At 41.3% G+C, this 17,538-nt stretch overlaps 1 protein-coding gene across 5 annotated transcripts in view; it reads right to left on the reverse strand.

The window, feature by feature from the left end:
- LOC126215158 (pre-mRNA-splicing factor 18) overlaps positions 1-17,538 on the reverse strand; it is a 119,387-nt gene that overhangs the window by 78,812 nt on the left and 23,037 nt on the right. For all 5 annotated transcript variants that reach the window (XM_049941825.1, XM_049941828.1, XM_049941824.1 and 2 more), the window contains exon 3: positions 6,110-6,412. In XM_049941825.1, coding sequence (XP_049797782.1) covers positions 6,110-6,412 — 303 coding nt within the window. The remainder of the gene's footprint in view (positions 1-6,109; positions 6,413-17,538) is intronic.

Genomic DNA, 17,538 nt, shown 5'->3' on the forward strand with positions numbered 1-17,538 from the left:
CGGTCCAAAAGTAAAAATTATCAACATACCGTAATTTCAAAAATATGTTCATCTTGTAGCGCATAGCTTTCTGAAAAGTCTGAAGTGAAAAACATACTTGGTCGAGGAAATGTAAGACGTTATTTGGCTGGCTGGCTGGCTGGTTTTGGGGAAGAGACCAAACAGCGAGGTCATCAGTCTCATCGTATTAGGGAAGGACGGGGAAAGGAAGTCGGCCGTGCCCTTTCCGAGGAACCATCCCGGCATTTGCCTGGAGGGATTTAGGAAAATCACGGAAAACCTAAATCAGGATGGCCGGACGCGGGATTGAACCGTCGTCCTCCCGAATGCGAGTCCAGTGTGCTAGCCACTGCGCCACCTCGCTCGGTCATGTCATTTGGTCTTAAGTGTGCCAAAGTGCAGTGCTTCTCTTCATACGGCATTCTTCTACCGCACGTCACTATATTTTGCTCTGTGGAATTGAAACGTGTACATTTTGTAATGGATGCCATCAAACTATATTCAGGACAGTGGAAACTGAAATCTCCTGTGGTGCCTCTCCTGCTCCCAGCCGGCCGGTTTGACAGCCTGCCCCACTAAAAAAAAATCTCACAATAATTCATCAGCTCAGTTCGTTTAGCTTTGTCCCCTTTTGTCTGAGGAAAGTTTATTGCTAGATGCAATGAGGATTCTCCTAAAAGAGACATCACGTACACTACACACACATTCAAAAATCAACTTATGATTAATTCAGAAATCAACTTAAAATGTGTTCAAGAATGTTCAAAAACCAACAGGGATGCATTTCAAAATCATACGAATAATCGATACACCAACGTGCACTGGATGCTAGGCGCTCTGTGAAACAAGTTTTTTTTTTCCTCAATAATACGAATTTGGCATGACCTTTTCCCAGTAGCATCTAGCTACTTGCTGCGACTGCTTGCGCAGCCAACAGCCACATTCCTGTAGCCAGAAGCGGGAGAATCTACTACTCAAACGCAACCTAACTGCACATGCTCAGGAGCCCGCTCGTAACTGCTCAAACAAACCTTATGTAAACAGTTGTGACTTCATGCTCATTGGAGGCAATTTGTTGTTATAAAGCATTGCACACACCTTCTAAACCCTTTCACACATTTTGCTGTTGGCAGACGTTTGCACGAGCACTGTGTGCTGTTGTCGTATATGGCACATTTCCTATGCAAATTTAAGTTATTTAGTTTTTTCTCTCTTTTATGTTTCATTGTTGAAATATTATTCTGCAGCAGTGGGATACAGTAATATCCTTCGTTAGAGTATCAGTTCTTACCAGTCAAAATTACAAAAATATAACAGAAAACTAAAACAATGAAAAATTCCGGGAATTATAAAAAATTCCGGGTTTTCCCAGTTTTCTCCCAGATGAAAAAATTCCTGGGTTTTTCCCGGATCTTCCGATTGTCCCGGGTCGTATACACCCTGAGTAAGGACATTTGCAATGTCCTACAAACTCCATTTCACCCCCCACCACGCTTCACCAGGCATCAAATTTGTCTTTATTTGAAAAACTGAGATAGCATAGTTTTAACCTCCTTACTTGTTGTCTTACCGTAAAGAAGACATCATTAAAGGAGACTCACATGTAGCTTTTGCCCACAGCCTTTATCAGTAAACACACACACACACACACACACACACACACACACAAGCGAACACACGACAGCGAACTCCAGTATCTCAGGCCTACCTGGAGTTTCTACTGTTCGATTATTTATTCTTTTCATACTCTTACTAGAAGGAATAGATTTTCAAGAGGTACGCCCTGTTTCTTAGCTTTCTTCATAGTTGCAATTTTTTATCCCAGTAAAATGTTTCTGCTCCTTACAATAGCCAATTCCTTCTTCAGATCCTTAATTTCTTTCTCTTTTATTTTAACTATCAAATTCCCCCATGAACCATGGACCTTGAAGTTGGTGGGGAGGCTTGCGTGCCTCAGCGATACAGATGGCCGTACCGCAGGTGCAACCACAACGGAGGGGTATCTGTTGAGAGGCCAGACAAACATGTGGTTCCTGAAGAGGGGCAGCAGCCTTTTCAGTAGTTGCAGGGGCAACAGTCTGGATGATTGACTGATCTGGCCTTGTAACATTAACCAAAACGGCCTTGCTGTGCTGGTACTGCGAACGGCTGAAAGCAAGGGGAAACTACAGCCGTAATTTTTCCCGAGGACATGCAGCTTTACTGTATGATTAAATGATGATGGCGTCCTCTTGGGTAAAATATTCCGGAGGTAAAATAGTCCCCCATTCGGATCTCCGGGCGGGGACTACTCAGGAGGACGTCGTTATCAGGAGAAAGAAAACTGGCATTCTACGGATCGGAGTGTGGAATGTCAGATCCCTTAATCGGGCAGGTAGGTTAGAAAATTTAAAAAGGGAAATGGATAGGTTGAAGTTGGATATAGTAGGAATTAGTGAAGTTCGGTGGCAGGAGGAACAAGACTTTTGGTCAGGTGATTACAGGGTTATAAATACAAAATCAAATAGGGGTAATGCAGGAGTAGGTTTAATAATGAATAAAAAAATAGGAGTGCGGGTTAGCTACTACAAACAGCATAGTGAACGCATTATTGTGGCCAAGATAGACACAAAGCCCATGCCTACTACAGTAGTACAAGTTTATATGCCAACTAGCTCTGCAGATGATGAAGAAATTGATGAAATGTATGACGAGATAAAAGAAATTATTCAGGTAGTGAAGGGAGATGAAAATTTAATAGTCATGGGTGACTGGAATTCGTCAGTAGGAAAAGGGAGAGAAGGAAACATAGTAGGTGAATATGGATTGGGGGGAAGAAATGAAAGAGGAAGCCGCCTTGTAGAATTTTGCACAGAGCATAATAACACTTGGTTCAAGAATCATAAAAGAAGGTTGTATACCTGGAAGAATCCTGGAGATACTAATAGGTATCAGATAGATTATATAATGGTAAGACAGAGATTTAGGAACCAGGTTTTAAATTGTAAGACATTTCCAGGGGCAGATGTGGATTCTGACCACAATCTATTGGTTATGAACTGCAGATTGAAACTGAAGAAACTGCAAAAAGGTGGGAATTTAAGGAGATGGGACCTGGATAAACTGAAAGAACCAGAGGTTGTACAGAGTTTCAGGGAGAGCATAAGGGAACAATTGACAGGAATGGGGGAAAGAAATACAGTAGAAGAAGAATGGGTAGCTCTGAGGGATGAAGTAGTGAAGGCAGCAGAGGATCAAGTAGGTAAAAAGACGAGGGCTAATAGAAATCCTTGGGTAACAGAAGAAATATTGAATTTAATTGATGAAAGGAGAAAATATAAAAATGCAGTAAATGAAGCAGGCAAAAGGGAATACAAACGTCTCAAAAATGAGATCGACAGAAAGTGCAAAATGGCTAAGCAGGGATGGCTAGAGGACAAATGTAAGGATGTAGAGGCTTGTCTCACTAGGGGTAAGATAGATACTGCCTACAGGAAAATTAAAGAGACCTTAGGAGAGAAGAGAACCACTTGTATGAATATCAAGAGCTCAGATGGCAACCCAGTTCTAAGCAAAGAAGGGAAAGCAGAAAGGTGGAAGGAGTATATAGAGGGTTTATACAAGGGCGAAGTACTTGAGGACAATATTATGGAAATGGAAGAGGATGTAGATGAAGACGAAATGGGAGATAAGATACTGCGTGAAGAGTTTGACAGAGCACTGAGAGACCTGAGTCGAAACAAGGCCCCGGGAATAGACAACATTCCATTAGAACTACTGATGGCCTTGGGAGAGCCAGTCATGACAAAACTCTACCATCTGGTGAGCAAGATGTATGAGACAGGCAAAATACCCACAGACTTCAAGAAGAATATAATAATTCCAATACCAAAGAAAGCAGGTGTTGACAGATGTGAAAACTACCGAACTATCAGTTTAATAAGTCACAGCTGCAAAATACTAACGCGAATTCTTTACAGACGAATGGAAAAACTGGTAGAAGCGGACCTCGGGGAAGATCAGTTTGGATTCCGTAGAAATGTTGGAACATGTGAGGCAATACTAACCTTACGACTTATCTTAGAATAAAGATTAAGAAAAGGCAAACCTACGTTTCTAGCATTTGTAGACTTAGAGAAAGCTTTTGACAATGTTGACTGGAATACTCTCTTTCACATTCTAAAGGTGGCAGGGGTAAAATACAGGGAGCGAAAGGCTATTTACAATTTGTACAGAAACCAGATGGCAGTTATAAGAGTCGAGGGGCATGAAAGGGAAGCAGTGGTTGGGAAAGGAGTGAGACAGGGTTGTAGTCTCTCCCCGATGTTATTCAATCTGTATATTGAGCAAGCAGTAAAGGAAACAAAAGAAAAATTCGGAGTAGGTATTAAAATTCATGGAGAAGAAGTAAAAACTTTGAGGTTCGCCGATGACATTGTAATTCTGTCAGAGACAGCAAAGGACTTGGAAGAGCAGTTGAACGGAATGGACAGTGTCTTGAAAGGAACATATAAGATGAACATCAACAAAAGCAAAACGAGGATAATGGAATGTAGTCTAATTAAATCGGGTGACGCTGAGGGGATTAGATTAGGAAGTGAGACACTTAAAGTAGTAAAGGAGTTTTGCTATTTAGGGAGTAAAATAACTGATGATGGTCGAAGTAGAGAGGATATAAAATGTAGACTGGCAATGGCAAGGAAATCGTTTCTGAAGAAGAGAAATTTGTTAACATCGAGTATAGATTTAAGTGTCAGGAAGTCGTTTCTGAAAGTATTTGTATGGAGTGTAGCCATGTATGGAAGTGAAACATGGACGATAACCAGTTTGGACAAGAAGAGAATAGAAGCTTTCGAAATGTGGTGCTACAGAAGAATGCTGAAGATAAGGTGGGTAGATCACGTAACTAATGAGGAGGTATTGAATAGGATTGGGGAGAAGAGAAGTTTGTGGCACAACTTGACTAGAAGAAGGGATCGGTTGGTAGGACATGTTTTGAGGCATGAAGGGATCACAAATTTAGCATTGGAGGGCAGCGTGGAGGGTAAAAATCGTAGAGGGAGACCAAGAGATCAATACACTAAGCAGATTCAGAAGGATGTAGGTTGCAGTAGGTACTGGGAGATGAAGAAGCTTGCACAGGATAGAGTAGCATGGAGAGCTGCATCAAACCAGTCTCAGGACTGAAGACTACAACAACTACAACAACATCACATCAGAGGAAATTTCTACGTTAATTTACTTCTCCAATTTTGTTTTCTCGGGAGCCAAAAATTCGGACGTTTCGAGAGCCCTTTTTTGCATTCCTCTCCCTCACTGCTCTGAGGTTAGTATGATGTTCTCTTCCCATTATGTTGTCTTCCATGTGGGGCAGAACCTGGAGCACCAGGTTTACTCGCACACCAGTAAGCTATTTTCTGGGTTCAAACTGCATCTGGTTTCAGCAACTTCCTCATAGGTAAATCGAGCAACTCATTTTGTACGTCCCGTTTGCATTCCTGCGGTTGAAAATGTTCGGAACACATCTTTGCATTTTTAATATCGATATTCTCCTCACGTTTACAAGGAGACAACCATTCACGTCGGAGTTCTAAGTCTCTCGGAATCGGAAACCGACGGTAAAGAATGCCCTGGGTTCTGTGCAACAGAGTTACTCCAATTAAACAAGCACAATACAATGTGTTTATGCACATTTCGCTCAGAAAATACTGTAAACAGCTCACAGGACTAGAAAATATATTGCTTTGTCACAAACAACATTCAAAGAAATGAGATAACAGCATTACCGACAAGGCGCGAGTCTCGTGAACACTGTGCAGTAGGTGTCCAGTCACGTCAGGCCTCGCCGTGCCGGGTGAACGGCAAACGCGCGGGGACTGGAATATAGCCCCTGCAGGGGAGCAAGATATCAAAGCTCCTATGTTGTGACAAATGTACAAACTGAACTAGCAACGTGGCACATTAGCCACGTCTCGGGTGCACTACCGACGTTACGAAGATGGGCTGTAATGCGAGAAATAATTTACTTAGAACCCCCAAAGACAACCTCCTATTTCACCAGTAAAACTAACACTAAATTCCACCTCAAGCAAACAACGAATAGTGGAAGCGGACGCTTCCGGTGAGAGACCTGAGTCTGGGTGTACGTGGCACAGGCCAGCTTTCCCCGCACGGTCATCTTCTCGGCCTGCGACCGGCTGTTCAGCTGGTGGCCCCACATCTTGAGCAGGAACTGGATGAAGTGCGTGATGACCTGCATGTCGAGCTCACGGTCGCCCTTGCCGAGATCCACGGCCGTGCGCTGGATCTCCTCGTAGCTCACGCCGTCGTCCTGCACTTTCACGTCGTTCGACGAGGTTCCGCTCTCCCTGCCGCCGTGCTCGTCCGTGCCGCGGGACGACGCGAGGATCTCGTCGAGAAATGCTTGGTCCACCTGTGTGACGTATTACTGTAATGTGTAATGTGTTTGTATTCTACTTACAGTGCGTAAATGACGTTCTTTCCAAATTTATGAGCTAAACATTTACTCATTTTTCAATGAAAATACCAGCTGTTAATTTCTTCAGTAATTAGTTGTCTTTGAACTGCTTCTTAAATTACAAGACCACTGTCGGACAATATTATCAACAAATAAGCAACGGAAAAATCTGTCAACGTATTTACTTATTCCAGGTGTGCAGATGTTCATAAAGTGTGTCCAAACTGTTACTTGTGCTAATGTAAAACACACACACACACACACACACACACACACACACACAAATATGTAACATCTAGTAATTTTATGTAACATTTAGTAATAAAAGAGCAGCAGATCATAGTGAATTCTCTGCTGGAAGACACTTCTATAACAGACTGTCAAATAATATAAAACTGTTAAATGGAGATGTATTTAAGAGAAAATTAAAGCAACTATTAACTGCTAAATATTTGTACTCCATCAAAGATTTTTAATGTTTTTGTGTATAATTTATCTTTCTTTCTGAACTCATATTAATGTTTAAATGTTCATAAACAGACTATGTCTACAACTGTGAAAGTTATTATGGACAAATAAACTATTTATTTATTTATTTACACAATAAATGTTAATGTACGGTACTGTTGACTAGGGTACACAATTTGAACTTTTTAAGCCACTAGGGATAAAATACAGATAACAATAGGCTATTTATGGCTTGTACAGAAATCAGAATGCAGTTACAGGAGCTCAAAGACACAGAAGGGAAGCAGTGGTTGAGAAAGGAGTGAGACAGGGTTGTTGCATATCAGTGATGTTATTCAATTTGTACACGCAATAAGCAGCAATGGACATCAGGGGCAAATTTGGAGAAGGCATTAAAGTTCAGGTTTGCTGATGACATTGTAATTCTGTCAGAGACAGCACAGGACATGTAAGAGGGACTGTGTCTTGAAAAAGCATTATAAGATGAATACCAACAAAGGTAAAATAAGGGTACTGGAATGTAGTCAAATAAAATCAGGCGATGCTGAGGGAATTAGATTAGAAAAGGAGACACTTAAAATAGTAGATGAGTTTTATTATTTGTGTGGCAAAATAACTGACAATGCTGACATAGAGAGTATATAAAATGCAGACTGAAAATAGTAAGTGAAATACTTCTGAGAAAAAAGGTATTTGTTAATATCTAATTTAAATGTCTGGAGAGCAGTTTACCTAATTTCTATGTGTGCGTTCCGCTGCAGAATCTAGTACTGGCAGTTTACGCCAAGTCGTATGTTTCACTCAAAAGAGTTGATACGTGAAAATATTGTAACAACAAAATATTTGTACATTTTGCAGGGTAGTTTGAATTTTCAAGGAAAAAACTTCTCATTATAAGTTCCTCTGATCTCCCAGTTCTGACGACTGGGTTTTCCTCTCCAGACTTGAAGCTGCACTACGCTTGGTTCTTAAGAGAAACATGAAGTTGATTTTATGTTGTTGTTGTTGTTGTTGTGGTCTTCAGTCTTGAGACTGGTTTGATGCAGCTCTCCATGCTACTCTATCCTGTGCAAGCTTCTTCATCTCCCAGTACTTACTGCAACCTACATTCTTCTGACGCTGCTTAATGTATTCATCTCTTGGTCTCCCTATACGATTTTTACCCTCCACGCTGCCCTCCAATGCTAAATTTGTGATCCCTTGATGCCTCAGAACATGCCCTACAAACTGGTCACTTCTTCTATTAAATACCTCCTCATTAGTTATGTGATCTACCCATCTAATCTTCCGCATTCTTCTGTAGCACCACATTTCGAAAGCTTCTATTCTCTTCCTGTCCAAACTATTTATCATCCATGTTTCACTTCCATACATGGCTACACTCCATACAAATACTTTCAGAAAAGAATTCCTGACACTTAAATCTATACTCGATGATAACAAATTTCTCTTCTTCATTGCTTTAAGTGTCTCATTTCCTAATCTAATTCCCTCAGCATCACCTGACTTCATTTGACTACATTCCATTATCCTCGTTTTGCTTTTGTCGGTGTTCATCTTATATCCTCCTTTCAAGTCACTGTCCATTCCGTTCAACTGCTCTTCCAAGTCCTTTGCTGTCTCTGACAGAATTACAATGTCACCGGTGAACCTCAAAGTTTTTATTTCTTCTCTATGGATTTTAATAGCTACTCCAAACTTCTCTTTTGTTTCCTTTACTGCTTGCTCAATATACAGATTGAATAACATCGGGGATAGGCTACAACCCTGTCTCACTCCCTTCCCAACCACTGCTTCCCTTTCATGCCCCTCGACTCTTATAACTGCCATCTGGTTTCTGTACAAATAGTAAATAGCCTTTCGCTCCTTGTATTTTACCCCTGCCACCTTCAGAATTTGAAACAGAGTATTCCAGTCAACATTGTCAAAAGCTTTCTCTAAGTCTACAAATGCTAGAAACTTAGGTTTTCCTTTCCTTAATCTATTTTCTAAGATAAGTCGTATGGTCAGTATTGCCTCACGTGTTCATACATTTCTACGGAATCCAAGCTGATCTTCCCCGAGGTCGACTACTATCAGTTTTTCCATTCGTCTATAAGGAATTCGCGTTAGTATTTTGCAGCTGTGACTTATTAAACTGATTGTTCGGTAATTTTCACATCTGTCAACACCTGCTTTCATTGGGATTGTAATTATTATATTCTTCTTGAAGTCTGTGGGTATTTCGCCTGTCTCATACATCTTGCTCACCAGATGGTAGAGTTTTGTCAGGACTGGCTCTCCCAAGGCCGTCAGGAGTTCTAATGGAATGTTGTCTACTCCCGGGGCCTTGTTTCGACTCAGGTCTTTCAGTGCTCTGTCAAACTCTTCACGCAGTATTGTAGCTCCCATTTCATCTTCATCTACATCCTCTTCCATTTCCATAATATTGTCCTCAAGTACATTACCCTCGTATAGACCCTCTTTATACTCCTTCCACCTTTATGCTTTCCCTTCTTTGCTTAGAACTGGGATTCCATCTGAGCTCTTGATATTCATACAAGTGGTTCTCTTTTCTCCAAAGGTCTCTTTAATTTTCCTGTAGGCAGTATCTATCTTACCCCTAGTGAGACAAGGCTCTACAAGCTTTCATTTGTCCTCTAGCCATCCCTGCTTAGCAGTTTTGCACTTCCTGTCGATCTCATTTTTGAGACGTTTGTATTCCTATTTGCCTGCTTCATTTACTGCATTTTTATATTTTCTCCTTTCATCAATTAAATTCAATATTTCTTCTGTTACCCAAGGATTTCTACCAGCCCTCATCTTTTTACCTACTTGATCGTCTGCTGCCTTCACTACTTCATCCCTCAGAGCTACCCATCCTTTTCTACTGTATTTCTTTCTCCCATTCCTTTCAATTGTTCCCTTATGCTCTCCCTGAAACTCTGGCTTAGTCAGTTTATCAAGGTTCCATCTCCTTAAATTCCTGCCTCTTTGCAGTTTCTTCAGGTTTAATCTACAGTTCATAAGCAGTCGATTGTGGTCAGATTCCACATCTGCTCTGGAAATGTCTTACAATTTAAAACCTGGTTCCTAAATCTCTGTCTTATCATTATATAATCTATCTGATACCTTTTAGTATCTCCAGGGTTCTTCCATGTATACAACCTTCTTTCATGATTCTTGAACCAAGTGTTAGCTATGATTAATTTATGCTCTGTGCAAATTTCTACCAGACGGCTTCCTCTTTCATTTCTTCCCCCCAATCCATATTCACCTACTATGTTTCCTTCTCTCCCTTTTCCTAATGACGAATTCCAGTCACCCATGACTATTAAATTTTCGCCTCCCTTCACTACCTGAATAATTTCTTTTATCTCATCATACATTTCATCAATTTCTTCATCATCTGCAGAGCTAGTTGGCATATAAACTTAGACTGCTGTAGTAGGCATGGGCTTCGTGTCTATCTTGGCCACAATAAGGCGTTCACTATGCTGTTTGTAGTAGCTTACCCGCACTCCTATTTTTTTATTCATTATTAAACCTACTCCTGCATTACCCCTATTTGATTTTGTATTTATAACCCTGTATTCACTTGACCAAAAGTCCTGTTCCTCCTGCCACCAAACTTCATTAATTCCCACTATATCTAACTTTAACCTATCCATTTCCCTTTTTAAATGTTCTAACCTACCTGCCCGATTAAGGGATCTGACATTCCACGCTCCGATCCGTAGAACGCCAGTTTTCTTTCTCCTGATAACGACATCCTCCTGAGTAGTCCCCGCCCGGAGATCCGAATGGGGCACTATTTTACCTCCGGAATATTTTACCCAAGAGGACGCCATCATCATTTAACCATACACTAAAGCTGCATGCCCTCGGGAAAAATTATGGCTGTAGTTTCCCCTTGCTTTCCAATATTAACCTTTTGGATGACTCTCGAGAGGAAAGAATGTTAAAGGATTTACTTGGATTTTATAACTTTGTACAGACAGTATACTTTCCGTGTAGAGTTCAGGGATACAACAAAGCAATCATAGACAGTGACTTCCTAGACTGTTCTCTGGCTGATGAGCACAATGCAAGAAAAAAATCAAACAATAGATTTAGAGGTACGAGTACACCTGCAACCATGTATTTAAAGTCAACCTCGTAAGGCAAACTTGGCAAAAAGTCAAGAATACAGATGACTCAATCAACCTTTATATTTCTTGAAAACTTTATCACTTTCTCTGACAGTTCTTTCAGATCAAAAAATGGCAGGCAGATGCACAGTACTAATAGGCAACTGGGCTGAATAATGGCATTAGAGTATAATCCAGGAGACAACAGGAGCTTCATTATAATATGAAGGAAAGTCAGAGCACAGCAACAGAACTTCACAAAGTGCTGAGGAATGTCATCACCAAACACACTAAAGCAATTAATTACACCAAGAGAACAGAAAGCTCTAAGGGCAAATTTAAAACTATATGGTCAATTATGAAATATGTGTCAGGGCAGAAAGTGGGTGCTCAACACAGTACATCTCTCTTCTATGAGAATGACACTGTTTGTGATCCAGAGTTGTGTAAAATATGTAGTAATTACATCTTGTCTATAGTCGTCAAGTTAAACCAAATTTTATCGAAACAGATGAATGCAGAGAACTCTTAATAGCTCTTTTCTGAGACATCTACATCGCATGCAGTACAGGAAACAAGGAATGATCAAACTGAAAAAATTATTATGTCACTAAAGACTGTCATGGGTATGATGAAATCTCAAGTAGGTTTATAAAGATCAGTGCACCATAGTACAGTTCTGTACTTTGTTGCCAGTGCAGTGTGTCTTTTAGGGAAGGTTAACTCGTTCACAGACTGAGATATTTGTTAGTGAAATCACTCTGTAAAAAGTGCATGTGAGAGAATGTAGACCATTGCCAGCAACACCCCCTCCTTCTTCTTCTTTTTTTTTTTTTTTAACAGTGTTTTCAAAAGTTTTTAAGAAAGCGATGTATAGGAGAGTAGTTACATATCCAGTACACACAATTTGCTGCCAGATGCACAGTTTGTTTTCAGGAAAGGTAGACTTTTCTTAGTAATTTTATTTTTGCACAAAAGCCTGTATTTTAATCTACAGAATTCCCACCAATATTAATGCACTTATTGTATCGTACAAACTGCTTTTGAAAACCATCCTCATAGAAATCTGCTGCCTGATCCATAAAGTACACTTCCTGACACTTGAGGAAACTCATCACATAACACTGAAATTCTAAAGCATGTGTTCTCTATCACTTTTTCATCAACTTTCTGCACCAAATTGTCTGTAAAGACTGAAGGTCCCCCCCACTTCGCGCCTCATCATACACATTCCTACTGCCGTATTTAAAATCTCTTGCTTACTTCTGTACCACCCTATCACTCGTAATGATTTCTCCATACACTTCACTGGTCTGACAGTGAATTTATGCCACTTTCACACTCTTAGCACTAAGAAAATGAATCACACCACATATTTTTCAAACTCTCCCAAACAAATGTAAACACAATGAACACTGGTGGGATTACATAGAAAAATAGATTAAATTACAGGCTTTCATGCAACAGTAAAATTGGTAAGAAAAGTCTACATTTTTATTTTTATTTCAAAATAGTGCTCATTTAAAACGCACACCTCACAAATGATGTAGGTGGATAGAGGAGTCAGTAACATTAGCATATGGCTTTCAGGGAAAAGATTAATGTTTAACTGCAAAACACAATCCATAAAGTCTCTGGCATGGAACTCCTTTTTTTATTAAAAAAACAAAAAACAAAAAAAAAAACAAAAAAAACAGACAATTTTATTGCCTCAAAGTGATGAAACAGTCGATCATTTTTAAATTCTTAGAATGGGCGGTAGATGGAAGGTGTTCTTGGAAGTGTTGTGTTCAAGATTTCGAGAAGGAACTGAATGCTGCTAACTTCACTATACGGATGATCTCGACTGTCTCTCACACAGAAGCACGAAGGCTTGTTTTCTTTCATTACTTTCTCTCTCATTTGGTGTTACAGTGAAGAGCAGTTCAATACACTCGCAAAGAAGAATTTAGTCCATAAGTGGGCTGTCAGACTGACGTGTAGCATCAATCCACGAACTCTGAGTACAGGGTACAGCAGAAGAAATTCACGTTTTCACTGCTGAATAACTGAAACCTGATTTTATTTTGAAAAATCTTGCATTCGCTAATATTACTTTAATTGCATTTTTTAAATCTACCTCAATTAGGTTACACAAGGCTCCTCCAGCATTTCATCCAGCACAGATTCAATTTCCTGACGAACGAAAATCTCGAAGTCACCAATAGCGTGGGTCTCGTTTACGTACACTCTCGCTTTCGAGTAGGCTCACGAAAAGAAGTCAGAGATCACTAGACTGGACGAGTGTAGGAGCCGAGGAACATCACCGTATACTGAAATGACACGTTCCGGGAACATCTGTCGACCTACTTCCGCGTAATCTGCGGCATCGTCCTGTCGTAAACACATTTCTCTCACACTCACTCGCCGCCTTTCGAGTTGTCGACGAAGAAAGTCGTTCGGCATTTTGACGTAGGGAGCTGATGTCACAGAAACTACAGTTCCTCCCTCTTCAAAAAAGTAAGGTCCCAACAATCCCTATCTCGAAAATACTGCACCACACTATTACTTTTGAGCTGTGGAGAGATTTTTGGTGTAGTTCGAATGAGTTCTCCGATACCCGATACTCGTACAGACGAAAATGGGCTTCATCGACCACTAATACTGGGACAATCGCATCTTCAATAAGAATAGTGTCCATTACGCCACAAAATTCTCTGCACTGCTCAAAATCCACTTCACTTAGCTGCTGGACAATCATTATTTTGTACAGGTGAAATCTGAGACGATCGTGTGAGATGTGACGAAGCGAACGACACAGCCTCTCACCTAGCAGATTATTTTGGACTAGCGGGAACTGCCATTCCCACTCTCTGTACATTTTCCAGAGTTAAAACTGAACAGGGAAGACCACACATTTTCTTCCTCGTCACAGATTCGATACTAAACGCTGCACTCCGTCAGAAATATTGTTTCGATCTGGGACAGCAAACTGCAGACGGAGACCGAGAGACGAATCCGGTAAGTACGTTCAAATGAATGACGGTTTCAGTAGTTATTCAGAGGAAAGAGTTTTGCACAGAATAGAGTAGTGTGGAGTCTCTGGAATGAAGACCACAACAACAGCAAGATGGAGAAGTCGAAACAAGGTACACGTAATAGGTGACGGTCCTTCAGAGGTATTAAGATCCCTGCTGAATCGACCGAGACTAAAGTGTTACACCGAGTACACGGGACATACCAGATTGCGCCAGGGCTCTCAGACTTCAGGAAGAAGGTAGTAACACCGACACTGAAGAACGCAGTTTCTGACAGCTGTGTGTGTATTAGCAATGTGTTAGTGTAATAAGGCACAGTTGCTAAACTTGAATTAAGAAAGACATGGAGGAAGTTGACCCGGGGGAAGATCAGTTTGGGTTCCAAAGAATAAGTACGACAATACTGACATTATGACTCGACTCGAGGAACAGTCAAAAGAAACGAGAATCCGTATTATTTCAGCTTTCTCCCTAGCGGATCTTGCACAGAGCAAATCCAAAACACTTACTGTCAAAATTTTATCAGTATTCGTAATAAAGTTCCCAAATTTACTGCCTCTGGGAAAGTTCTCACACTCAAATCGTTCTCGGGTTCGAGAGAGCTGGCAGAAACCTGAAGTGGAAAGCTCCGAGATACTTAACGAGTCACGGAATGTATATCGGAAAGACAATTGGAGACCACAGGAGGGGGAGTGTTCACTGCAGTTGACAAAAATATTCTCTCTATCGACGTCGAAATCGAGTGTGACGGCGAAGTTATCCGGTTGTGTATAACAGGTGCGTTTGATATCGAGCTAACAGTCGGATTTTTTACCGGTCACCTGACTCTGCTTGACAGTTCTAGAATCGTGGTCAGTAGCGTGTAAATACCCGGATCGTGCAATACTAATCGGAGGCGACTCTCACCGGCCTAGTATAGACTGCGATGTCTACGGATTCATTGCGGCGGATGCAGATGAGACAGTTGTGCAAAATACAGTTGAACAGGTTTTCTGAGAACTGCCTCGAGCTCAGCAGCCCACACACAACAGAAATACCTTAGACCTCTTCACTACAAATAGGCTGGAATTTATCAACAGTGTCAGTGCACTAATGGGGATTAGTGATCACGATGTCATTATAGCAACTACGATTACGAAAGTTAATAAGCCAGTTAAAAAGGCTAGGAGAGTGTTTCTGCAAGATAGAGCAGATAAGCAGTTGTTAGCATCTCACTTAGACATTGAACTGACATCACTTAGTTACAGTAATATGGACGTAGAGGAATTATGGCAAAGTTTAAGCAGACTGTAAATCGTGGCTCAAATGGTTCAAATGGCTCTGAGCACTATGGGACTTAACTTCTGAGGTCATCAGTCCCCTAGAACTTATAACTACTTAAACCTAACTAACCTAACGACATCACACACATCCGTGCCCGAGGCAGGATTCGAACCTGCGACCGTAGCGCAGTTTAATAGGGGTTTGTGTGCCTGTGAAAAGATGTATGCACAAAGCATACAACAACTACCACCGTCACGCCTACCAAACGTCTGTCTGAGAATCCGAGGAAATTCTGGTCGTAAGTAAAATCATTATGCGGGTCTGAGACTTCTATTCGGTCCCTTGTCGACTAGTACGGAGTGGCAGCTGTAGATAGCCGAAGTTTAAAATTTCACGTTCAAGAAATCATTCACGCAGGAGGATCGTACAAACGCCATCATTCGGCCTTCGGACAGACTCTCATACGAACGACACGGCACGGGAATCATTTCGAGAAACAGTACTGACAAATTTAGAGAACCGGCATTCGAAGCTGACTGTCAAACAATTCTACTGCCAGCAACATACATTGCACACAAGGACTTAGAAGATAAGATAAGAGAAATTAGGGCTCATACAGAGGCATACAGACAGTCGTTTTTCCCTCGCTCTATTTGCAAGTGGAAGAGGGCAGAGAATGATTAGTAATGGTACACTGTACTCTCTGGCGTGCACTGTATGGCGGCTTGCAGAGTATCTACGAACACGTAGATGCAGGTAGAGACCGGCCTTACTTTTTTCACACCGGAGTCGTGGCAGACATCCCCGGGTAGCCATTCGAATGGTGTATGATGCGACAGACAAGCAGACCCTGACCTTCATCCTACAAAAACTGTGCTCGGATGAGGAGAGCACTAGAGTAGTACGGGCCTTTCTGAGGAGCACCACCTCCAAAGTCAAATTTAGAGGTGAGCTCTATGAAAGTTTAACCATTCCAATGTGAGTTAGACAAAGTGACAGCCTTTCACCCATACTCTTCAGATGTATACTGGAGATAATTATCAGCGAACAGACTCACATACTATTGTCGGGAACTGGAATGGAGATTGGACACGAAAAAGGTAACGTCAATGTGCCCTGTCTAACCACTGCAGATGACCTCGTCTTGTTAACCGACAAAATACAGGAGGCTAGTAACGAACTTCAGAGTCTCCACAGCACAGCAGCTACGACCGACACGTGGGGCAGTATACAAAAAAGTTTGTTCCTGACTAACATTAAGGGAACCTACATTTGCAGTTCCATTAGAGGGTACAACCATTTGTACAGTCCATGGGTCAAGTATTTAGAGGATTGGATTTCTGAAAATAAGAGTGAGAACTCGGTCACAGATGCCACACCTGCCAAGTTGGAGAGGGTCTACCACTCTTGCACGAGCATTTACCTCTCCAGACACCATTCCGAGAAACTTCAACTCAAACATTACAACTCAGTAGTAAGGAGCCACATCTGTGAATGGCTCCTGCTGAACAGGTAGTGTCAACTCAGGAAAATGGAGCTCGAGGAATGGAAAATCCTACGGAAAAAAAATAGGGCCGATAAGAGAAGAGGATGGCACCTACAGGATCCCACACGACAATTAACTGTACCGTCTCCGAGAAGACGTAATCACATCTAGAGGAAAAGGTGACGGATCTTCTGCAGACATTTGGATTATCCCCAGTGTCATTTGCAAGCAGAATGAGCAGAGAGACATCAGCAGACTGAAATGGACAGAGAAGAGGAAGCTTGCTTACAGCCAGAAAATGAAAGCTTTCTGGGCTAAGGAGGAACAGAAGACCTGTGTGGAGAGTCAAAATAAACCCCACAGTCCTAAGCAGGCCCAAGTGAAAAGCATCAGTAGAAAAAACGTTTGACAATGTTGACTGGGTCACACTCTCTGACATTCGAAAGTTATCAGATATAAAACACGACCAAAAAGTTATCTGTAAGTTATACAGAAACCAGACAACAGTTTAGGAGTCAGACGAGATGAAAGGGAGGTAGTAGTTTAGATACGAGTGGGATAGAGATATCGCTTATCCCACACGTCATTCAGTCGGTGCACTGAGCGAGCTGTAAAGGAAACTGGTGAGATGTTTGGGAAATGAATTAAAGTACAGGGAGAATACATACGACCTTTAAAGTTTGCCGATGACACTGTACATGTCAGAGACTCGGAAGATCAGTGTCTCGAAGAGAGGTC

This window comes from Schistocerca nitens, chromosome 12 (assembly GCF_023898315.1).
Source record: "Schistocerca nitens isolate TAMUIC-IGC-003100 chromosome 12, iqSchNite1.1, whole genome shotgun sequence".
Classification (NCBI taxonomy): domain Eukaryota; kingdom Metazoa; phylum Arthropoda; class Insecta; order Orthoptera; family Acrididae; genus Schistocerca; species Schistocerca nitens.